The 24,623-nt window shown below is 49.7% G+C and overlaps 1 protein-coding gene across 1 annotated transcript in view; it reads right to left on the bottom strand.

Moving 5' to 3' along the window:
* COG6 (component of oligomeric golgi complex 6) overlaps positions 1 to 24,623 on the bottom strand; it is a 464,502-nt gene that overhangs the window by 188,484 nt on the left and 251,395 nt on the right. Inside the window, exon 12 of the mRNA XM_078657244.1 lies at positions 21,542 to 21,633. Coding sequence (XP_078513370.1) covers positions 21,542 to 21,633 — 92 coding nt within the window. The remainder of the gene's footprint in view (positions 1 to 21,541; positions 21,634 to 24,623) is intronic.

The raw sequence follows: 24,623 nt of genomic DNA, 5'->3' as shown, positions 1-24,623 counted from the left end.
CCTCCCCCTCTTAGGGGGAAGGGGACAGTACATTCCCCACCATCCTCAGATCTCAAGGAAACAACAAGGTCAGTATGTAACAAACTTAGAAAGGACCACCCCTCCCCAGTCCCATAGCTGATAAGATATCCCCCTGTTTGGATCTATTAACAGAGTTGAAAGCGCTGGATAAATCCATGAATTCTAAATGCAGCAAACTGCATTTTGCATACTTATATTTATTCACTAATAGGTGCAAATTCAAGCTTTGTTCAGTTGTTCCAAGTCCTTTCTGGATCACATATTGGGCCATGGACATAGTATTGTTCTCTGTGGTCAAAGCAATTGCCTATCCAGAATAATTCTACCAATGATCTTAGCTGTGGCATCAAGTAGAGCGATGGGAAGGTAGCATTTAGGCTTCTGGACGGTCTACTTTTTAATAACGGGTATAATTATTGACGAAAGTCTGGAACGTGGAATACCAACATTACATGCAGAATTAATAATATTTCCTAGTAAAGGGGCCCAGAGAACAGGATTTTCCTTGTATGAATTCATGGTGACCCCCATCAGGCCCAGGGTCCTTTTCAGGGCCGTACTGGCTACCAGGCGTTTTGGCATGCTGCCGAGCTGGGGGCTGATTTCACTGCGGTGGGGGCGGATTTCATTGACGGAGACCTGCGTGTGCTTCGAAATAAACAAAGCTAAATGAAATCCGTTGAGCACACGCAGGTCCCCATCAACGGAATCAGCCCCAAGCTCGGCAGCATGCCAAAACGCCCGGTAGCCAGTCCGGCCCTGGTCCTTTTTGCAGGGATTGTTGTTTATGGCCTCAAGCCCCTCTTCTGTGGGAAATGACATTTCTAAAGGAAGGATAGAAGAATCTCCACTCAAAGGGACACATATACAATTCTTAGGGCAATTAGGTTTACTGAGGTAATCTATCCACTCATTAGGGCCAGTATTCCAACAAACCCTGTTCCGTGAACTATTTGGAGAAAGATTAGCATTGACAAGCTTCCAAAAAGCCTGTGTGTCTTTTAGTTTACAGGCATACATCAACTTTTCACACCATTCAGTCTTTAAATCGGCCTCTCTCTTTTTAAGAGTCTTATAATATTTATTTCTGCAGTTTCTAATGGTTTCTCTATTCCTGGGTAAGTGTTTAAATTCCCTTCGAATCCTAGAGTTTGCTGCTCTACATACCCCATTGTACCATGATGGATTGTGCACAGCTCTATTACCAATTGGCCTAGTAAGCAGAGCCCTAACATTAAAGTTCAGCTTGCAGAAACATTGATGTTACGAGGCTGGTCGCTGTCATTTGACAGACAAAAGCTAATCATATCCCTATTTCCAGCAATGATTCTGAGCAAGGTTGAATCCATATTCGCGGACCGCCATACAAGCCTACGTCCAGAATATTTGGTTGAAATATGAGCCCCGAGGCAGTGGGCATGTTTCACCGATACTCAGGACAAAGTTTGGAGACACAAATTGACTTTGGTGCCTTTTGCTAATTTCTTAGTAAACAAACCCAATTTAAAAAGTGATTAGAATGAAGAACTATCTGCCTAAAAACATACTATCTCAACTAAACATCTGTACTGTGAAGCAGCAAAGAAGGGTCGTTGATTAAAGCATACACTCCCAATTTTTATAAAAATATTTTACATACTCATCTAACACAATTTCAGAATACCTTTCTAGAGCTGTTTACAGCTATGACCGCTTTCAGTTTACTAAAATATGATTATTGCCGTGATCAGTTTTGCATGTTTTACTGACATTTTCTTTCTTATGTTATGTTTTAGAGGATTTTCCAGAGTGTTAGAGTGTCCACTGTCCTACAAACATGAATAAATGCAGGTTGCGGTGTAAGTTCAAAATCTATGGGCTTGGCAGGTTGGTCCCAATGTTCCCGTTTCAAGTTAAATGTCTCCTCATACTGAAACGCAGATGCAAAAGTATCATGCAAGTTTGACTAATTAGGGAGGAGTAACTATCAATAGTGTGGCTTCGGAGCCGATGGGGCAGGCAGTGTGAGCTTGGAGCTCTGCGCCCGATCCCCGGTATTTATCCTATTGCAGACGCCTCCTGATCCACCCGAGCTCGATTAGCTGCAACGGGAGGCGTCTTGGAGCAGAGGGGGTGCCGTGGCCTGACTGCGGAGGGGCGAGCGCTGCCCGAACTGGCCGCAGAAAGAAGCGGAGGCGCCGGGCACCAGCGACCTAAAATGGCGCCGGCACCGCAACGCATCGTAGCTGGGGCCCCGCTGATGGAGAAGGCAGCCGGCGGTGGAGCGCTGGGCCCACTGTGATCGGAGCGAGGGCCGCAGTGCCCAATTAGAGGACCGGGTGAGCCCTGACTGGTGGGGCGCGGGCTGCCGTCCAGCTGGAGACAGGAGGAGAAGCCCTGGGGCGGGCCGTAGATCGGCGGCCGACCCATCGACGGAGGTGGAGCGCCAGCAGTGCGTGCCTGAAGTGGCCGGGAGTGGCCGGGGGCACTGGGAGAGGCCCCCCTGCTCTGAGCGCTCTCGGGACAACGACCCTGGGACGACGCCGCGGGGGCCAGCTGCTACTGCGTTGAGGCCCGGACAGTGGAGGTGAGCCAGGGAATATCGGGCTTGCGGAGCGCCGGGATGCCTGGGGGCCCCCTCGTTGCGCCTTTCCTGCTCGGGGGGAGCGCCCCGCGATTGCCCTGCGAAGCGCCCTGGAGGGCCTGGCGCACTGGACCGGTGATGAACTGCCGGCGGCCTCTGCCCTACTCCGCAACACTTGAGCGGGCGGCTGAGCTGGGTTAGCCCACGGACCTTGCCAGACAGCACGGGCTGTGTACCGGGGGAGCGTGCTGGCAGAGGGAAACCCCCCAGGCTCCATCGGAGCAGTGGCCACATAGAGCGGAGCAGTGAGTGGAGGGTGTTGGAGGTGCTGCTGCCCTGTCCCCACCCCGCACGGCATTAATGCTGAGTGGATACATCCAGGAGGTGAGGTGCAGAGAGAGCTGGAGGTGTCTCTGTGCCGGCCTCGGGCGGGGTGTGTGCGCTGAGTGGCTGCTGCACCGGGGTCTGCGGGCGGAGGAGGCAGTGACGGCCCTGAGGAGAGGTGTGGGCCTTCCTGGAGGAAGTGGAATCCCCTGATGGTGGTGGGCTGGCATACACCATACCCTGGAGACGCTGGGGGCACTCCCGGACTGACCGCTGTGTGAGAGGCCTGTGAAAGGGGAGCAGCGGAGAGGGCGATTCTGATGTGGGCACCGGTGGCTGGCCCGTGGGGAGGGAGCCCTGCAGTCTTGAGGCTGGGCCGCCTGCATACGGCGTGTGAGAGGTGAGGCCCACCGGGGCTGAATAGAGGGGGCAGGAGAACGGTGGTGTGGACCTAGAGCGTATCGCTGGCTGTGGCCATGGGAAAGCCTCGGGGTCGGGGGGAGGGCAACCCAGCTCCGTCGGACGCTGAATCCCCACCCCAGGAGACCAAGATGGAGCAGGAGCTACCACTGAACTCAGGACTTCAGCTGCGGTTAGATAAAATACTGGAGGCCATCACGGACACTCCCGCTGCCCTTCAGAAGGACATTGCGCAGGTTACCACAGGACTTGGCCTACTGAGAGCAGACCACTCGAAACTCGTGGACCGCATAAAGCAGACTGAAACCACGCTTCAGGAGGTCGGCCCTGTGCAGTCTGCGCTGACTGCCTCCATGGCAGGGGTATTGGAGCGTGTCACGGTGTTGGAGCGGCGAGCTGAGGAGGCGGAAGGCAGGAATAGACGTAATAACATCCGCGTGGTGGGGCTGCTGGAGAAAATTGAGGGATCGGACATGGTGGCGTACTTGGAGGATTGGCTTCGAACAGTCGTGGCCCCTGAGGGCCTTTTGAGCTTCTACACCCTGGAGCAGGCGCACCGGGTTCCGGCTAGGCCGCCGCTGCACGGCCGCCCCCCACGCCTGGTGGTGGCATGGTTGCTCCACTTTAGAGATCGAGACTTACTTTTACGAAGGGCCCGCAGCGATGGCCCCTTCCACGTGGACAATAGCAATGTCACTTTGTTTCCGAGACTACTCGTTCGATACGCAGCGGCGCCGCATGTCGTTCCAAGCCGTGAAGAAGGAACTGCGCGCGGAGGGGATCCAGTATTCCCTATTCTTCCTGGCTAAATTACGTATAATACTGGATGGCAAGTCCCACTTTTGCGATACGCCGGAGGAGGCCTGGGAGTGGCTGGAGTCCTACAGAGCGGGGAAAGATGGACAGGAGGCGGAGGCGCGTGAACTGGCCGGGGATTCGCAACCTCGCAGATCGCAACGTCAGCGGTGCCGCAAGCACAGCTTGCGGAAACCATCGACTTTGCAGACGGCCATGGAACGCAGGGGTGCCCTGGACGCAGTGGTGGCGATTTTTGGTGAACTGCAGCAGGCCACATCGGAGGCGTCCGAACAGGGCAGTGGAAAGGGCCAATCGGAGGGAGAATCCTCGATATCAGATGATCAGAGACTGCCTCCAGCCACCACTGGGACGGCTGATGGTCTGCTGGATGAGTAGCTGCGGGATTGTATGAGGGGAAGGGATATCGTCCTCGGACTGTAATGTTGATGTCTATATTATTTGATAGCGGGTTGCAGCGAGATAGCAAGGTTGCGTGTGGGGGGTGTTATTATTAATTATTAAATGAAACTTGTAGAGCGCGCTGACACCATGGGTTTCCTGGCGCTGTGAGACATCTAATTCCAGAGCTGAGGTTAGGTGCAGGGTTAGCAGATTGGGGGAAAGAGAAAGGTTTTTAGCAACTTCCTAAAATGAAGGAGGGAGCTGCTTGATTTGATATTTAAGGGAAGGGAGTTCCAGAATTTCGGGGCCAAGAAGGCAAATCTTTGTCCACCGAATTTATTAGTTCTGGTTTTGGGTGTGGTGAGTGATTTGAGATGGGTAGAACGGAGGTTGTGGTTTGGGCAGTAGGGAGTGATCAGGGAGGTCAGGAAGGCAGGACAGGGGCAATTGAGGGCTGTGTATGTAAGACAGCCTAGCTTGAAGGCCACCGTTTGTTCAATTGGGAGCCAATGAAGTTTGCGTATCATAGGTCTGGCAGATTGCCATTTTGGAGATTTAAAAATGATCCGGGCTGCCTGGTTTTGGATCACCTGGAGGCGGTGGAGAAGGGTTTTGGGGAGTCCATGGTAAATGCTGTTGGAGAAATCCAGACGGGAAAGCACAAGGGAGATGATGACCTGAGTCAAGGCAGGTGTAGGAAGCAGATGGCTGACCTTCCGGATCTTTCTGAGCTGAAAGGAGCAGGATGAGATCACGGAGCTAATATGGGGTCGGAGAGAGAGATCGGCGTCAATTATTACGCCAAGGCTTTTTACAGAGGTGGAAGGGGCCGGCGGGGGTCCCAGTTCGGGAGGCCAGAACTGGGTGCCCCAAGAGGAGAGGCTAGAGCCTGGGAGAAGGAGCTCAGTTTTCCCGGGGTTTAGCTTCAATTGGTTGGAATTCATCCAATCTTGGATGTGAAGCATAGCAGAGTGAAAATTGTCTATTGCATTGGGGGAGTTGAGTGGGAAAATGATCTGCAGATCGTCCGCATAATTGAAGACTGTGATGTCCCAATTGCGGAGTGAATGGAGTAGGGGGCAGAGGTACAGATTGAACAGGAGAGGTGATAGGGAGGAGCCCTGAGGGACTCCACAGGTTGTGGGGGTCTTGGGGGCTGTGTAAGGGCCTAAACGGACGGCTTGGGATCTGTTCGACAAGAAGGACCGGATCCAGCCGAGAGCAGAGTCGAGGATGCCAGCCTGTTCGACACGGTTGAGCAGAATGTTATGATCAACCGTGTCGAACGCGGCCGAGAGATCCAGAAGAACAAGAGCCTGGGGGATTCCTGAGTCGGCGTTTCTTCTCAGCGTGTCGAGGACAGCTAAGATGACGGTTTCGGTGGAAAATGAGGGCCTGAAGCCAGCCTGATTGGGCTCTAGATAACAAGAGGACTCAATAAAATTGGAAAGGCATCTGGTGACATGTGCTTCGAGGAGTTTTGAAAAGTACGGCAGAAGCGAGATAGGGCGGTAATTGGAAGGTTCCGCTGGGTCCGCGCCAGGTTTTTTTAATAGCGGGACAAGGATGGCTTCTTTGAAGGGTCTCGGAACGGTACCTGGGCTGAGTGAGCTGTTAAGGAGAGGTAGAATGCAATCGGTGGCATACTCTTCGCAAGACTGAGGGTGAACAGCCATCGTTCGGGGAACCTGATTTTACCCGGGAAGCGAGCAGTCCTAGGGAGGTATGGTTAATAGGGGGAAATTCAGTGAAAGTAGAAGTGTTGTTAAAAAGAGTTTCCGGAGTGATGGTCTGGGGGTGATGGAAATCGATGCCTTGATTTTGTTGATTTTTTCAACGAAAAAAAGGTTGAGGGCGTCACAAGTTGCTTGGGTGGGAGTCTGGCCTGGGAGGGTTCTGTCGTCAGATGTCAATTCATTCATAATTTTGAAAATTTCTTTGGAGTTATTGTCTGAGGAGAAGATTCGATCCGAGAAATGGGAGGATTTGGCAGAGAGTATGGCGGTTTTATACTCTCTGCGAACTGAGATATAGTGTAATCTAGCTTGTTCGGAGTAATTACGCCTCCATACCCTTTCTGATTGACGTACCTTTAATTTCAGTTTTTTAAGGTCATCAGAAAACCATCTGTGGGAGTTTTGGTGTCTGGTCGGGTAAATTTAGTGAGGGGGGCAAATTTATCGCTGGCTGACTGCAGCCAGAGGGAGATGTCATTTTCTAATTTATCCACATTGGTGCATGACCCGAGGGTAGGGCGAGTGTCTGACAAGTTCGCAAGGAGTCCTTCAGCATCATGGGCATTCCATTTGCGAGACAGACCTCCGGCCTTCAGTGGGATGGGGGAGTAACCACTAATGGTGAGGGTGGTGTCTATTAAATAGTGGTCGGACCAAGTACAAGGTGAGACGGAGGGAGGGGAAAAAATGAGGTTTTGGGTCCAAAGTTGATCTAAAATGCAGCCCTTGATATGTGTGGGCGAAGAAATTTGTTGGGACAGGTTCAGACTGGTGAGGGCCTCAAAAAGCTCCAAGGCGTGGGGCCCGGCATTGATGTCGTTGAACCAGTAATTGAGGTCGCCAAAGAGGGCGAATCTGGGATGAGAAGTGAGAAGATTGATCAACTGATCAGACAGAGTGGCCGCGAAGGTTGGCATCGGTTGAGGAGGGCGGTAGAGAAGAAAAAAGGTTAGGGCTCCACTTTCCGTGTTTAAGCTAAAGATGAGATTGTCGACACCCGGGAGGGTTAGATGCTTTACTTGTGGGTGCCTGGGATTGTAGCGGCAGCGGGGGGTTGCACGGGGATTCGGGGGGATCTGGGAGGAAGGGTGACCTAGGGGACTCGGGGGCGGGCAAGGAGGGTGTATTTGGACTTGTTGCAGGTAGCGCCTTCGACCCTAGCTACGCCCCCACCAGATGGTATTGTTTAGTATGCCTTGACTTTGCATGATGTGTGCAGTTGGGGTGGTTTGGATGGGTTTCACTACGTTAGTGCCTGTTCTTGGGGGGTGGGCAGTGCGATGGGTGAAGGGGGACGATTTGGGGTTGGGGTTTGTTTGGTTTGGGGTAGTTGTCTGCTGATGCGCCTACTTTTTATGTCGGTATTGCCACCTGTTGCCTTTTTGAATGTGGATGACCCTGCTTGGCAGCTGGGGGAGGTGGCTGCTTTGAGCGGGATTTTGCAATGTTGTTATGGGTCCGGCTCCTGACGTAAAATGTATAACCTGGAATGTTCGGGGATTGCACTCTATGCAGCGTAGGTATAAGATCCACTCCTATTTGGTTCGTAGGGGGATACAGATCGCTTTCTTACAAGAGACACACCTTACTAGACCCGAGGGGCAGGCTCTGCAGCGTAGGTTGATTTGGGTTAGAGCCGGAGTTCCATTCCAAATGATGGACCTCTTAGTAGACCCTGGAGGCCGTTATGTCGCGGTACGAGGCCGTTTGTATGGACGCAAGGTGACCCTTTGTAGCATTTATGCTCCTAACGTGGAGCAGGCTTCCTTCTTGGAGACTTGATCCTCCGCCCTTGCCGACTATCTCACGGTGCCGATCCTGATGGGGGAGACTTCAACTCTGTTGCTGATGTGACCATAGATAGATCACATCCTCTGCTGCCCTCAGCCCCAATTAATAAACTGGCCGAGGTGCGCGCCCATTGGCAAGACAATTGGGGACTTATCGACATCTGGCGGGTGCAGCACCTGACGGACAGGGATTACTCCTATTATTCGGCCTTGCACTACCTCCATGTCCGGCTGGATACTATCTTCTGTAGTGGTGGCCTGGCCTCGCTGGTGCTTAGTAGAGAGTACTTGACACGCACCATATCGGACCATAATCCCCTTTTGGTGAATTTCTGCTGGACGGCGGAACGGCCCAGAATCGCTCACTGGAGGTTGCGCCCCGAGATGTTGGAAGACCCGGTATTCCGGGCGGAGCTTGGCGAGGGGGTAGAACACTACTTTGCCGAAAATGCGGGCACAGCATCGACGGCGGCCATGGAGTGGGATGCCTTCAAGGTGGTGGTCCGCGGAGTTTGTATCGCCAAATGGGTGGGGGTTAGGAAGCTGCTCATACAAGAGATCGAGAAGGCTGAGCTGGCCCTACGTGAGGCTGAGAGAGCTCATTCCGATGGCACTGGGACACGCGAGGACGTACTGGCTCGAAAGGAGGTGGTGGCGGTGGGAGTTAAGCGGCTCCGCTGCTTTGATTATAAGGCATTCGTAGCCCATGCGCATGTGGAGCGGGACAAGGTGGGCACCTTGTTGGCTTGGCTTGCGAACCCTACCCCTCAGTGGGTACCTATCCTGGCGCTGACCTCCCCCGCTGGTCGGGTGGAGCATGATCAGCAGCGGATAAATGAGTTGTTCCGCTCTTTTTATGCGGAACTCTACACCAACCGCCTACCAACTGATGAGACATGGTCCCAGGCCTTCTTGGAGGATTTGGAGTTCCCTACAATAGAGGAGGAAGAGGCGGAGGGTCTGGGGCAGGAGGTTACACTGGCGGAGATCCGCTGCGCAATTAAGCAATTGACGCGCAACAAAACGCCTGGGAGCGACGGCTTGCCTATCGAATTTTATTCAACGTACGTTGACCTGCTGGCTCCAAGATTATTGTTGATGTACCGGGAGGCTCGGAAGACGGGGAGGTTACCGGGGTCGACTAGGGAGGCCATTTTTGTACCGCTTCTTAAGCCTGGGAAACCGCCAACCGACCCTGCTGCGTATAGGCCTCTTTCCATGCTCACTACGAATTACAAAATACTGAGCCGAGTGCCCGCTACTAGGCTCCTTCCATTGATGACGCGGCTGGTGCATACAGACCAGGCGGGCTTTATCCCGACGCGCAATACCACCAGTAGTGTTCGTAGGCTGCTTGGGATCCTGGACGAGGGGTGCGGGGGGAACGATGGAGCATTGGTTCTCTCGGTCGACATAGCTAAGGTGTTTGATAGCCTGGAATGGCCCTATCTGTTCTCGGTGATGGCGGCGTTCGGGCTTGGGGCTGGGTATATTGGCTGGACTACGATTCTTTAAGCTTTATTCAATTTAGGTTTCAAATCATAAAAGCATAACAGTCATAAAAATCATACATTACAATAACACAGAATATCTACAAGTTAAAATATGAACCCAACCTTTGGGTGCAATTTCCTTTATGATTACGTTCATTTTACAGGGTCAGCTTTAGAAACAATACCATTACAACTAATTGTCCCTTAATTAAGGCATTTAATAACAGACAGAATGAATCTATTGAAGAACTTTCCATGTGTAAGTCAAAGATAACTGTTATACAGTGTTTCAGATCGATTAAAAGTGGAGATATTACGTCCGCTCAAAGCGCAGACACTTCTGCCCATAGGATGGTTACGCTTTGCATTTGATCTTAATAGGCTGAGGTATAACATGCTGGGGTAAAAGTCATGTAGATCCCAGGTGGATATAGGGCCATCTCCTTTTTGGGGCTGCCAAGTTTGGAGATATGGGACAACGTGTTTATTCCTGAATTTTACTAGCACCAGGTCGCCGACAATGTCTATTGGGAGGGATCCTAGCCAGTCCACCCTTCTAACACTCATTATTCTTCCGTCCAAGTTAGGGGACAGGGGTCTATTTTTTGTTAACCAGTATGTAACCTTGTTTTTTAGGTCCCGAAGTCGTTCGACTTTTCCGATTGTGAGTGCTGGCACTCCAGAGAGAACGCACACAAACGGAGCAGCCTCCGGTGGTAGGTTTATGTGATTAAATATTCTTGGCATGTTGCCATGGTTAGCAGCTGTCCCTTTATGGAATATAGGTTCTTTGCTCAACCCTACCCTGGCGGCAGTGCGCTGTACTAATGTAGAGTTAGTGGTTACTCTAGGAATGTTCGGAGCTGACATGGGTGAGGCTACTGGTTGAATTTGGACATTATTGCTTTGTATTGTTGATTTAGGCACTTCTATGGCAGCGAGAGACTGGGGTTGGTTAGATCTTGCAATGTTTTTTGAGAGTGTCATGTTGGCCTTGATCATTTCCTCTATTCCCGTAAGCCTATCCCCTAGACTGTTCATTTTTTCTATCACCGGGTATAATATGGATTTGACCAGATGGTCAATCTGGGCCAATAAGGTTGCCTGGGTAGAAGGTGCAGAAGAGTTTGATTTCCCAGCAACCTCTGGGGCTGGGGAGGTGGTGGTGACGGCCAATGTGGGGCTTGAGCACAATTTTAGTTGTTTTGGTTGACTTCCCTGGTGTTTAACCCCATTTTTCTTTCTTTTAACAGAGGGGACCTGAGGGAGCACTATGTTTTGGGTGATAACTTTTGTAGGTAGTAAGTGGGGGGTACCTAACAGACTATCATTTATGTGAAATGATGTGCTAATCTGGGGACTTGTGCTTGCTATAGGACAGTTCAGTGCGCTAGTTTGCTTAATTCTTGGTTCCAGTGGAGCATACTTGGTTTTACATAGACTATTTAATTCCTCCAGTAGTGATAGATTTTGTACTATGTCGGCTGCCTGTGGGGGAGATTGCTTGTTAGATGGACTATCTAAGGACGGGTATCGCTCAGGTCTCTCAGTTTCACGAGGAATGGGCGGTGTTGTCCTATCTAAGTAGTGGTCGAGTGTCCCGTTAAACAAACCCCTCTGGGGAGGGCATTATTGGTAACCCCCTTATGAATCATAGTGAGACTGGGTTCAAAGTAGTGGACGCCGGAACAGCAGCAAGATCTAGTAATGTCAAGGTTCACAAGATAATATCCAATAGGGAGGACCGTGAGTGGGAATGAATATAGTAACCAGGGTTCTTTACTTTCTCCTCTTGTTATGAAGCCAAGGGTTCTGGCCCGTCCCGTCCACCTCGGTCCTCTAGCCCGGCATCTCCCGCGCACGTCCCGCGACGCGGAAGGGACTCTGACCTTTTCAGCGCCTTCCGGGAGCGTCAGTGGAGAGGGAGGGGCAGAGCAAACAGGCAACGGATTATGGGGGCTGTAGTCCCCCCGCTCGGCAGCCGCGTGGTGTTCCGGTCGCGGCGGCGGGGGGGACCAACATCCGGTGGAGAAGCAAGCGCCGACTGCGCTATGACCAGCGAAATCCCAGAGTTCCCGGTGAGTTCTGTATCAGGATGGTCGCCCGTAAATATATCAAAGGATAAAGTAAACTGTGCAGAAATGTATCTGTCCAGGGGTTTTTTAAAGGCTCAAAAAAGAGTTTACTGCAGTTTAGAGTCCCCAACCAGCTTCAAACCGACGATTAAATCAACAGCTGCACCCTCTTCGCTCTCTTGTCTCCCTCCACTCTCACCTGCTCAACTCTTCCAGCTACCAGGAGAACCAGGCATGCAGGGGGAAAAACTTGAGGTCGAGCACAGGTGTGTAGAACTGCCGCCTCAGAAAATCGAGACTCCACCAGGAAACTGCCTCCCTGCTGCGGCTGCCATCGCTGTAATCACGCTGCATATCGTGGCTAAAACACGTCCGAAAACGGCCGAAAATGACGCCTCCAAAAGTCACCAAAGTGCCTCAAATCGGCACTCGATCGCCAGCCAGCCTGCACACCGTCCAGAACGCCGGCAGCAGCATCACCAGCAGCCGGCCATCAGTGGGGGGTGGAGCAAGGAGCTAAAATATTGTATTCATCGGCTACGGCTAGAGTTCGGGTGGGGAGAGCTGTCTCTTCCTCCTATCCGGTGGGGCGGGGCACTAGACAGGGCTGCCTGCTCTCCCCATTGTTGTTTGCCCTCGCGATAGAGCCGTTAGCTGCACGCGCGAGGCTGGGAGATGCATACCGGGGCCTTCGGCTCAGAGGCCGTGAACACCATATTTCGCTTTATCCGGATGACCTCCTTATGTTTTTGGAGGTTGCCGGGGATGCCCTGAGCGGGGCACGGACTCTTCTTGATCGTTTCGGGGACATTTCGGGGACATTTCGGGCCTCCGGGTTAACTGGGCCAAGACTTGCGTTTTCCCAGTATCTAATATATGCAGCACGCCGACGTTGCCACCCGGTCTGGCATGGGAACTACGGTGCCTTCCTTACTTAGGAACACGGGTGTATCATACACAGGCGGATCTCTTTGAAGGTAATATTGGGAGAGCAATGAGGGGCTTGAGAGGCAGCATGCGGTTCTGGGGGTCTCTGCCTTTGTCGGTAATGGGACGGGTCGCGCTTCTGAAAATGGTGGCGCTTCCTCGTCTACTATATTTCTTCAGGACTTTACCAATACCGATACCAGCAGCATTTTTCCGACAACTCCGATCGGCAGTGAGTGGCTTTGTCTGGGGGACGGGTCGGCGTAGAGTGGCCGGAGACACCCTAATGAGGTCGCGAGAGGAGGGGGGCCTTGCCACTCGAGATTTTGAATTATACTATCCAGGTTCTCACCCAGGCGGTGGCGCTGGAGTTTCGGGGACCGGTGAGAGAGGTCATGCCTGACGTGCCGAGGCTCCTTTGTCATATTGCAGCAGAAACTGAGAATGGCTGACTTGTCCATGGCGGAGAGTACCCTGCGATATTGCTGGAAGCGTTATCATAGGAGGATTGGGGTGCTGCGACCGTATGCGCCCGAGATACCGCTGGGCATGTGTACAGCGCTACCGCATGGCGGCGACTGGTCTGGCCTGGCGGACTGGGAGGAGCTGGGCCTGCAGATGGTGGGCGACTTGTATGCCGATGGAGCGCTGTTGCTGTATAGTGCGCTACAGGAGTCTTTTGGGCTTCCGCGTGGGCACTTCCTATTGCATGCTGCTTTGAGTGCTGCTCTGCAAAAATATTGGGGTGTTGGCCTCTCTGAACCCCCAGTGAACGGAACATGCCAATACGTAGTGATGGCAGCGGGCACGCATAAGGCGGTTACATGCTTGTACAAACAAATGTCGGGAGAAGGACTTGCCCCGTTGCAGAGATTGCGGGAGCAGAGGGTGGCGGATTTAGGGAAGGATGTCCCGGATGCAGCCTGGTCGCAAATTCTTCGCAGGGCATGGAAAAGCACTAGGAATGCCAGGTTTCAGTTGATCCAATTCTTCGTGTTACATAGGGCATATCTTACCCCAGCTAAAATTAATCAATATTTCCGCATCACTACGGCAATTTTCCCCCGATGCCGAACTGAAGAAGCGGATTTGGTCCACATGCGGTGAACTTGACCGCAGCGGAGTACATACTGGGTGGAGGTGACGGGGGCACTCTGCAGGATAACAAAGCGGCAGCTCGAACTGGACAAGGGGGTGTGCCTCTTACACTGGTTCCCACATACTAGTAAAAACAAGATAACTAGTAACTTCTTGGACTTAGGGCTCATCTTGGCGAAGAGGGAAATAACATCACATTGGAAGGCAGAGGACGGCCCTAGCTAAGTTAGGTGGAAAGCTGCGCTACTACTGTGGGCGGGCAGCAAGAGCTCACTCAGGATGCAACAGGCGCATAGATCACATAGTGATAGAGCGTTAGAGGCGGCAAGGGAATGGGAGGCCCTGGTGGCGGAACTCCGGATGTTGGACGTAGATGCAGATTCAGATTCAGGAACATCAGCGGGGGAGGAGAAGGCGTAAATGGCACTTCTGGGACTGGGAGGAAATAGCGCAGAGGGGGACCCCCGCAGCATGGAAGGTTATGGTGGTTATTAACATAGATGATGTGGTGACCCATATAACTATTACACAAGTGAGTAGTACGTTCACAACACTGTTTTCCTGAGGTAGTGGCGCCAACAGCAGGGGTGGGGGTATGGGAGTTGGGGGTTTGGTAGGGGGACACGGAAGGGGCTTGGTTAGAAATTCAGAGCCAGATTTATAACCAGAATGCTGATGATTAGGGGTTTAGACGACATGGCATCGGGATGTAGAGGGTTTCTATATTGTAGCACTAGCAGCCCGTCCCGACGTTGTCCGGGTATGAATTGCTGCCGGTCAGTAGTATATTGTTTAGTAGGATTTCGTTTTGATAGCATTTCTTATCTGTGACAGGCCTGTGAAACGCTCCGATTCACAGTGCACTGCTGATGCACTTAAGAGTGCGCGTTTAGTAGTGTGTGAACTCGAGTTTCCCTACTTTATTTTTCCTTGCAATATTATATAGCGTGAACTCGACAACATGGCATGAGCACAATTTACATTACAGAAGAACACATTCATTTGTGGTAGGCACGGTAAGACACAAAGCGATTTGCCTGGAATCACAGGATGTTGAGCTGATGCCGAGATTCGAACGTAGCTCCCCAGCTCTAAAGTTCGCAATTCTAGAACTTGTGGCGGGAGGTGTGTCTAAAAGTGTATCTCGGTGCTGGCCATCAGTGAGAGAGACCTGTGCATTTTTCAAATGGGTAGTGAAAAAATATGAGTATGTTGCTGGAGATGTGGGCCGCCGTGCCACCAATGTACTTACCGGGGGAGGGTAAACACCCATTATTCCGCAACTTTCTTTCCGCATACCAACACTCCGCATACTTTCATTACGAAAGTACCATGACTCCGCAATGCCATTATAACGCATGGCATTACATTTTATATGCTTTTACCACGCATACATTTACAACGAAATTCGTTGTAAATTCATGAATGGTAAAAGCATGTTTTTTCTTTAAATGTTTGGATAAGGTAAGTATGGGTAGAGGGGTATATGTTTTGGGGTACTGAGGTATATGTTTTGGGGTGTCTGGGTATTTTAAGGGTTCAGATATAGTTTTGGGTTATGGGGTACAGGGGTGGGTTTAGGGATAGGTATGGGCTTTGGGGTACAGGGGTATTTTTAGGGTTTAGGGCTAGGTTTGGGTTTTGGGGTATAGGGTATTTTTAGAGTTCAGTGGTAGGTTTGGGTTTTGGGGTACAGGGGTATTTTAGGGTTCAGGGGTAGGTTTGGGCTTTGGGTTACAGGGTTATTTTTAGGGTTCAGGGCTAGGTTTGGGTTTTGTGGTACAGGGGTATTTTTAGGGTTCAGGGGTAGGTTTGGGTTTTGGGGTACAGGGGTATTTTAAGGGTGCAAGGCTAGGTTTGGGTTTTTTGGCACAGGGTTATTTTAAGGTTCAGGGGTAGGTTTGGGTTTTGGGGGACAGTGGTATTTTTAGGGTTCAGGGCTAGGTTTAGGTTTTGAGGTACAGGGGTATTTAAAGGGTTCAGGGCTAGGTTTGGGTTTTGGAGTACAGGGGTATTTTTAGGGTTTAGGGATAGGTTTGGGTTTTGGGGTACAGGGTATATTTATAGGGTTAAGAAAGGGTTAGTGTTGAAGGGTATTGGGGTATTTTAAGGAGTAAGGGTGGGTTATGATTATGGGGTGCAGGGGTATTTAAAGGGAGCAGGGTGGGATTAGCACACGATATGAGACATTGCATGAAGGGCGGAACGTACCACACGCCCCCAGCGTTTGTCACGCCCCCAGCACACGTCCACAGCACAACGCAAGCACACCCACAAGGGATTACTTTGCTGGCATGGTTCTTTTAACTTTTAAATGTATATGGTGGGTGTATGCATAGCCTATGTCCTTCTGCTGCAACCGCCCTTTCCAACGCTGTGTTGGGTGTTGTGATTGGTGCTGTGGTTCCTGAGATTACCCGCCTCAAAGGTTTGGGCTCTCTCTTTATTATATTAGTATAGATTGGGTGCAATTTTGTTGCCGATTTTTTTGACACGGAATGTGGAATGCTTTGTATTTGTATAAGTCCCCCTTTGTGTGTTGTTTGTGTTTTACAACCATAAAAATATTTTAAATAAATAAATAAATAAATAGTGTGGTAAGTGCAGTGGCACTGGCGCACAAGGGGCCTACGGGCTCACTAAACCTAAATTATGCCAATTTTTACAGGTCGGCCAGGGGGCCCATTTTTAGGTCTTGCCTAGCCACATATTTTAGAGGTCTGATGTTGAAGACTGATTTTGGACAATTTCAAATGTTTACAGCGGGATCTGGGTCCGCCCATTGCTTGCTATTGGTTAGCTTCTTATCAGTCTCATTTGCTTGCAGCTTATTTGATGGCTTTCCTTCAGCTTCTTCCGTTTGTCTCACCTGTGGTCTATAGAATCTTTACAATCCTTTTCATTGGATAACTTGCACTCTTCCACAGCTCTACATCCGGCAACTACTTTTTAGGTTTCGCCTGGGGCACGGAGCTCCTAGCTCCACCCCCAGGAGAAATCTTTAGTTTTCAGTATGGGGGACTTGAATCCGCCCTCTGTTCCATTGGCTAGCTCCATAAATGGAGGCTAGCCATTGGAACAGAGATCTGTCCGTCATCGCAGGACCAGATTCGTGGGCGTTCCTACATTTTTTTCCCTCTCCACCCTTTTTGCATCGTCATTGGGCGGAGTTTTTTTTTTTTTTGGGTGTTTGTTTTCCTCATTTCATGCCGACCACGGCCGCCGGAAGAAGTCCAGGTGAGTGCCCGTTCCTCCCTCCCTCTGTCCGTACCCGCCCCCCCTCCCGCTGTCCGTACCCGCCCTCCCCTCCCCGTGTGCCCGTAGGTGCTTGTTCATTCAAGCTGGAAAGCTCGCGCGAAGGAAACCATGAGACCCCCCCACCCCCAAAGAGAAACAGAGCCGGGTGAGGGGGTCGGTGCACATGAGGACCGCACTCCGCACTGAAGAGCATGGGCGGCAGCTCGTTCGTGGAAGGCGAAGCCGGGACCCGAAGCCCCTCGGAGTCCGTGAGTTCACATCGCAAGACAGTTTGTGCGGAGTTGTTGGTAAGCAGTATATTTTCGCTCGGGGAGTAGGGTGGCTCTAACAGCAGTCGTTGCAGCTGTAACTCCGTGAAAAAGCACTGTGTCACAAACACTGGTTTTTCAGTCATGGTACATTGCAGCCCGAGGCAGCGACTGAAACACCAGATGCGAAGGACACTAAAAGCCAGGCGTTGATGTTCTTGTCTAAAAAGTTAGACTGACTGCAGGTGGCGCCCATGACAATTCGCGCTGGCTGCGTGATCCCTGTATATATTGGTGTTTGTAATTGAATCTATAGAACATTTACGACCCCGGAAGAGTCTTATCTGATTAACCCCAATCCCCTCCATGTCTTTCTCCGGTGGGGCATGCTGTGGAATTTATGTTAATAGCCCCCTCCCCCGCAGGACGCGCAAGCCGCCTCTTCTCACACCCTGGCACCTCAAAGGGTCTGAGAAATGCCAGATAATCCGAGCTGATGGCACCGCCCCCAGACTCCCCCACTGATTCCAGGCCCCCATTCTCCCAGCGCACAGGAGAGCAGGCTGCGGTGGTGACTTCAGGGTTGCACAGCCCGCTCTCCTTACTCACATGTGTGAGCAGTGGCTGCAATACTTCACTGCATGGAGTTGGGAAATAAGGAAATATGCTGTGTTTACTCTGTGAAAAAGGGCCGGCCACCCCTTGACCACATGTCGAGCACGCTTGCCAGGTTGGTCAAGCGGCATCGGTACCCCGCGTTTTTGCCTGCATCTTTCATTTTATATTTTGCCATGAATATTTTTTGTCCCGCATCCCGAGAGGCCCCCGCCTCCCACTCGAGCTCCAAGCCTCCCCCACGCCCCGCACTGGGCAACCACCATTACCCCCCCCTTCATATCCACATTGGTGCCCCCCCCCCCCACCCCCCGTTGCCATCCCCGGGTAGAAATGGACGTGCTCTTGATTTCCATTGTGTCAGCTGTTTCCACCCACCGTGCTGGGCAGCGCCTCCTCCGGGGCAGGCCTCAGGTCACATTGTTATGTGTGATGTGTTGAGGAGCTGTGAACTGGGACAATGGCCTTTCACCCAGCTGGTGGGTGATTCGCATAGCCTCAGAACCCTCTGTGCCCAGGGGGGTGAGGCTAAGCCCACTCCCTCCGTGTGTGAGGAGGCAGCGCCTTCACTGGCTGCTACAGAAGGCGCTTTACCCCATCTTTATGTTCACAGCTCTGCTTTCATTCTCTCCCCGCCCGGCTGCTCGGACAGCACAGTCAGCAGCACTGAAGGTCGCTGACTGCAAGGACACGCCGGTCTCACTGTGGGCAGGCCACAGGCTCACTGCTTTAATGGCGACCCGCGACAAGCAACAGGGCAACCGAAACTCCAAGTGGCACCTGCTTTTTTTAGACAACAACGCTCTCACTTGCACTCATTTCATGAAACATATTACTGATTTCTAGTGACGAGGGGCCTGGCTTGGGCGACATAAAGAAACAAAGCGCGGGCTGCAGGTGTGGATTCTGCAGTGCTCACGTGTCTTCCAATCGTAGCCTGCTTCAGCACACCTTGTGACTGTGCTGGTGCTTGAATGGCCTCTCCTTTGTTGTGGCAGACAAAGACAGGTGTAGGAATGAACGGAGAGAGTTTGTCACGGGCTCCTAGGCTTTGTGACAAAGCACATCTCACATCTCACATTGTGGGGCTCTTACGTAACACACCTGCAGGTATTTGTGTTCTGCAGTTTCCACTATGGAAACAGAAGTGTTTGCAATCCAGGTATAATTGCAGTTTCCTTTGTGAGCTGCTTTATAATGCTCTTGTTAAAGATGATATGTCCGCATGCTAATTCAAAGGCTGAAAATATTTATTGAGAAAAGAAAAAAATCGAGCTGTGAATCACAGAAACAGGCAACAGAGATCAGCCAGTGCCAGAAATGTGCCACTGATGCTCAAGGAGAGTCAAGGCCTAAACGCATAGGTTTTCGTATACAGGGCTCCAGTGGAGACCAAGTGATGAGTCTGAAACACGAGTTCCACCGGGCAGAATCTTGCAATCATTAATACGTAGGCAGACGACCTTCAAGCGGGTTCAAAAATATAAATTAGAAAATCCTAGATTCAAGAGCCAAGCATGGAAGCGGGACTTTACACGACCTACACTTCCTCGAGGGCATGGTTCAAGAGAGCAGAAAGATGGCTGCACCGGATACAGGTACGCTATGGCAACATTTTAAATATTAATTGTTGCGAACAAAAAAAAAGCGGATGTCTTTCTTTTTGTAATATTTATATGGTTGTCGGGATTTGCAGAAAACATCAACTATATAGAATTGTATGCTTTAAGGAAACCTGGACAGAAAAATCAATGATGATTTTGTTTAATGACTTAGGACAGCAATGTAGAAATATAGCTTGGCTAAGCAAAGCACTGTACTTCAAAAGGTGTTAAGATACGATAATCAGCGGCACACCCACCACGCTGATGCCCATTTCCCTCAATAAAAAACATACCTGCCTCCTATCACCACTATTCTTCATGAAACTATTTTAAATTCCTGGTCTTTCCCTCTCCCCATCTCACTCTGATACCCCCCCTGGTAAATTGCATCAAGGTAGCTGGCACCCTCTCATGCTATCCTGCCTGCCTCCCTCAGCATCCGCATATCCTACCCTCCAGCACACAAAAATACCCACCTTCCTACCATAGACGAATGCATGGTTTAATTCATGGCCATTTATTACAGCCTCACCTTTGCATGTGAAAGACAGGTCTTCCATGTTCAGTGTGGCAAAAGTTGACAATTTCTGCAAGCGTGACGGATTACAGACCTGCTATTGCATCATGCGTGTATGTATGCATGTAGTAGTACTTATGAGAAACTAGCTGTGGAGCATTTGAGCGCTGAACAGTAGGCATGAGCCCTTATTTACAATCCAGTAGTGTGTGGTACTTGTGTTTAAAGTGAGGCAGGTAGAATGTAAGTTGTATTGTGTAGTGTTCATTGAAAGCTTTGTCTGCATTTTTCTGAACTACAGGTTGTCGATGGGAATGTTTCATGTTCTAGGTGGGTAGATGGACAAGACCTTCTCCGTCTTCTCCATAGCTAGTTCTTCTCTTCCAATCTGGTGATGTCATGGCACTTGGTGTAACACTTTCCACCTAAGATGGCTAATTTTACAGTTAGGTATGCAAAGAAGTAATTTCTGATGGACTTATAAACTAGCAGCAGGTCTTGAGGTTGATGGACACCTGCAGGGGAGCCAGCATAGTACCTTCAATATTGGGATTATGTGGCCAGGCTTTTCAGGACGTTGATGCAGCAGCGTGTAGGATGTATTTCAGGAGTGCCAGTGTGATGTTCAGGATGCTGTTAAGCAGAGCATTGCCTCTACCTAACAAGGTAAGGCCCAAGGCTTGCACTGTTGTTCTGAAGTTGGGTTTCAGGATTGATGGGTGTTACCTGCCCCCTCGCTGTGCTTTCTTCCCTGCCCCCTCACTGTGCTTGCTTCCCTGCCCCCTCACTGTGCTTGCTTCCCTGCCCCCTCGCTGTGATTGCTCTCCTAGGTGTGTGTGTGTTGCTCTGGGTGTGTGGGTGCAGAGTAGGGAGTGCAGAGTAGGGAGTGCAGAGTAGGGAGTGCAGAGTAGGGAGTGCAGAGTAGGGAGTGCAGAGTGACTAGGGAGTGCAGAGTGACTGCCGAGATTAAGCTAATGGCAATGTAAATGACAATGCCATTTATTTATCTGTTTTCAAAACCAACACATAAATACAAATTTTGTCATTTACAATGCCAATAGCTCTAACTTTTCCAAAGGCGAAACCATTGCATTGTAAATGCTTGTTACTTTTGCTTTCACTTGATCGCTCCCATGTGAGCTGCTTCCAACTGATATACCTTCCCGGTGCTCTCTGTGTTGTACTGACCCAAGTACCAATTATGCTCTCCACACTATGTTTTTTTAAATCTCTGTTTTTAGGACCTGGAGGCTGAATTTTGTTTATATAAGCAATGGCAAAGCCAATAGTTCAAAACAGCTGAGACCTATAGGGAATCCCAATGCTTGCTTTTATCTTGGTCTAAAAAAAATCCCTCAAAGTGTTAAATCTAAATAGTGCTCCATTCCAATAAGACTAGAAGTAAAAAAAATGTTTTATCTCCAGACACTGAATAGTTATAGATGCAGAATCCAAAAGGTTTGCTAAATTGTTGAACTACTTAAGGTAACCTAAAATTGTCTCGCTTTGAAGGGATATAGCTGTAGTTTAACATGTTAAAAACAGCCTCTTAAAATACATTACTTCCTTTTGACGTAAAAACCGATTGGATCATGAAAATCGAAACTTTACAGAGAGGTGCACATTGGGCATGGTTAAAACATTTAATTTACCTGATTGTGTGGTGATAGAATTTAAGGAGATTAGAAACCTTATACAGCAAAACTGCACCTGGTTCAGCTACGATTACTTGCTCAATTCTAACCTGGAAAAAAGAAAATGAACAACGTAAAAAGAAAGCCAATAATACAATACATTTTCTATATCACAGGTTCTAAACTCCTTATCGTTTATTTATTCATGTGAAAAAGGAGGCAAACTTATTTCCCTGAAAATGCAGTGTAAAATGATTCGTTTAAGCAAACTACTTTGGTAATCTGCAAGAATAAAGATTAGATCTAATAAAACGCTCACAAGAGTTTATCTTATCACTACGAAGTGTGGCTGAAAGGTTAGAGCAGGCAGACCTTGATGCAGAGCTCTGGCCAGGGACCAGGGTTCGATTCCCGCCACGGCGGGTCTCCGGCTCATTAATTCCCCTGACTGGATATTCTCGCCTCAGTGCCTGTTCTGATCATGGGTCCCACGCTGCAACTCTGGGCAATAGCTTGCTTAGTCTCCACAACGGCCCCAAAAGCGCTGGGATGCCTGGCTGCACCTGGGGGGTGCCCAGGAGTGGACACTTCCCAGGAAAGCCAGGAAGGGTTCCTAAGCGGTATACGGACAGCGCCGGGACACCTCCGGTGGAGGTAGCTGTGCGCTTTACAAATTCCGACATTTACGCTTCACAAGGTGGCGTGATGTCATTTAACGTAGGTTCTCCCAGACACCTGGTCACGATAACATACTAAAAACCCAGAGGCAACTCTGATAGTCTCTAGCCACCCATTTCTCTTTTTACCGCGGAAGAAAAAAGATCCTCTAACTCCTTTGGAATTACTCCGCTACTCAATCGACACCATCTTCCATTCTGCTACCAACTCTCGAGAGCACTGCGCGAACTTGCAGCACGAAGCATCCGTGAACTGCAGATCATACCGGGTCGCAAATCGCTCACATGAGGGCTGTGTGTCAGAACCCTGGTTTTCACCTTCAAGCCTCATATGTTATCTCACCTAAGCTTTTGGCTTTGTTTTAATTGTTTTATTCATTCAAATCACCTGTCCCCGTTTATGTATATTTAGTCCTGTCATTATTATACAAATGTTTGATGGATGCTGTAGTTGCTGACAAATAATAGTTTAATTACTCATACTTTTAGTGTCATTGTCAGAGTTGTGTGTCGGTTTACGATTCTTCACTGTAGTATTTGTTTTGATTGACTTTGAGCAGTGCTAATGCTGAAGCTACAGATAGGGCAAGTGAGAAGGGAGAAGGCTCGCCCCACTTCTCAATCAAATTAGACATACAATAAGAGAGAGCCTGCTACCTACGTCCTGTTATACCCCTCGCTCAGGTGAGTATGGAATGCTTCTTGGTTTTTAAAAGAACCCTCACCCACTAACACTAGTTAGTGGCACGCTTCATCATAGGGTCCTCTAGACACTAGCCCCAGGGCAAGGGGGGGGTCTTGGGCTCAAAATTCCACGGACCTGATAATTCTCGCCTCGGTGCCTATTCCAATCATGGAGTCCCACTCTGCAACTCTGGGCAATAGCTTGCTTAATCTCCACAATGGCCCCCACAACGCTAAGGATGCCTGGCCTCCACCTTGGGGGTGCCCAGGAGTGGACACCTCACAGGGAAAGCCAGGATGGGTTCCACAGCGGTATTCGTACAAGCGCCTTGAGACCCTTGCGGGTGAGTAGTGCGCTATACAAGTATCAATTTACATTTACATTTTTCTCTTGTCAACTACAATTGGACAAATCAATTCAAATGATAAATAATTGCAGAGTTCTGGAGAGAGAAACATTCTATTTATGAATTTATTTAGAAGCCAAGATTCACCAGCTGAGACCTACAACACTTCAACCTAGATACAATACATTGCCCAGATAGGAGACAAAATAAAAAACCCAGCTTATTTATACAAGACACTGTGCTTGTATTTTGCTGGAGAGCATGTCAGATAGGTCTGGGACATTTACTCACATACATATCATACACTAGAGGCAGAACAGAGAGTAATTAGTTTATTTTAAAAAAAACTCGAATAAGACTGTAAAATAATCAAGACATCTACATAATCAAATGCAGAAAACTATGTTATGCCGAATGATCCATTAATCGCTGAAGTTCATGGAGCGCAGAGTAGGACGCTGGATGTGGAGTTACTGAGAAGACAAGAGAGTAGGTGCAGCGGCCAAGAGAGAGGCAGTGGAGTAGACATGCCACAGGAGCCTGCAGTACATGAATCAAAACTGCTAAATAACTGCACATCAGCAGGGGATAGGGGGCAGTGAGACTGCAACTCTTGTTGAAACAGGCGGAGCTTCATTTGTAAAAAACATAAGTGCAGGGCCCTTCTCAAGAGGCCGATGCTTGCACCACCGACTGCCCCTGCCAGCGTGGCCAATTACAGTATCGACACAAGTACTAACCAATACACTCCTACAAATGTGACAATTCAGACTACTCTAGGCCACTCAAATTGTATGGACGACAGGATTTATTTGTTTGGAATGTTTACTGAATTATTAAACTGTTGTTGTGCTTATGTCAAAATTAGACAAACAGTGCCACCATGTGGCAGATGGTCATAAATGGCAGTGTTGACAATTAAGTGCTGGTGTCGCACAACAGAAACCACCTGCTCAAATTAAGCACAGTACAGGGCAAAGTACAGAGTTGCACTGTGAGGGCAGTAGACTATGAAGTCTAGAATTGAAAAAGATCAGAGTGAAGAGTAAAAATTGGATCCTAGAAAAAGAAACAAGGCAGATGCAAGCCATTTTATACCACTGGCTGATCTTCGTTTTCATTGAGAGAGGATCACCTATGTGGGGCAAGAATAGAACCTTCACACCAAAGTAATAATACTGTCCATTGTGCCTCAGAAATGAGGCATGAAGATGCAGCCAGTACAGCCTGCACATTAACTCAAAGAGGCATGCCCTAGATCCTGTGTCTAATCGATAACAGGAAAAAAACTGAACGCAAACATACATGCTCTTCCATGGGAGCAGTAACCTACAGTAAATAAAGAGAGCAGGAAATAAGAATCTTCTAATTAAGCAGTAAGGCTATGAAATG

The sequence above is a fragment of the Lissotriton helveticus genome, chromosome 8 (genome assembly GCF_964261635.1).
Source record: "Lissotriton helveticus chromosome 8, aLisHel1.1, whole genome shotgun sequence".
NCBI classification, from domain to species: domain Eukaryota; kingdom Metazoa; phylum Chordata; class Amphibia; order Caudata; family Salamandridae; genus Lissotriton; species Lissotriton helveticus.
This window is presented reverse-complemented; position numbering and strand designations above follow the sequence as displayed.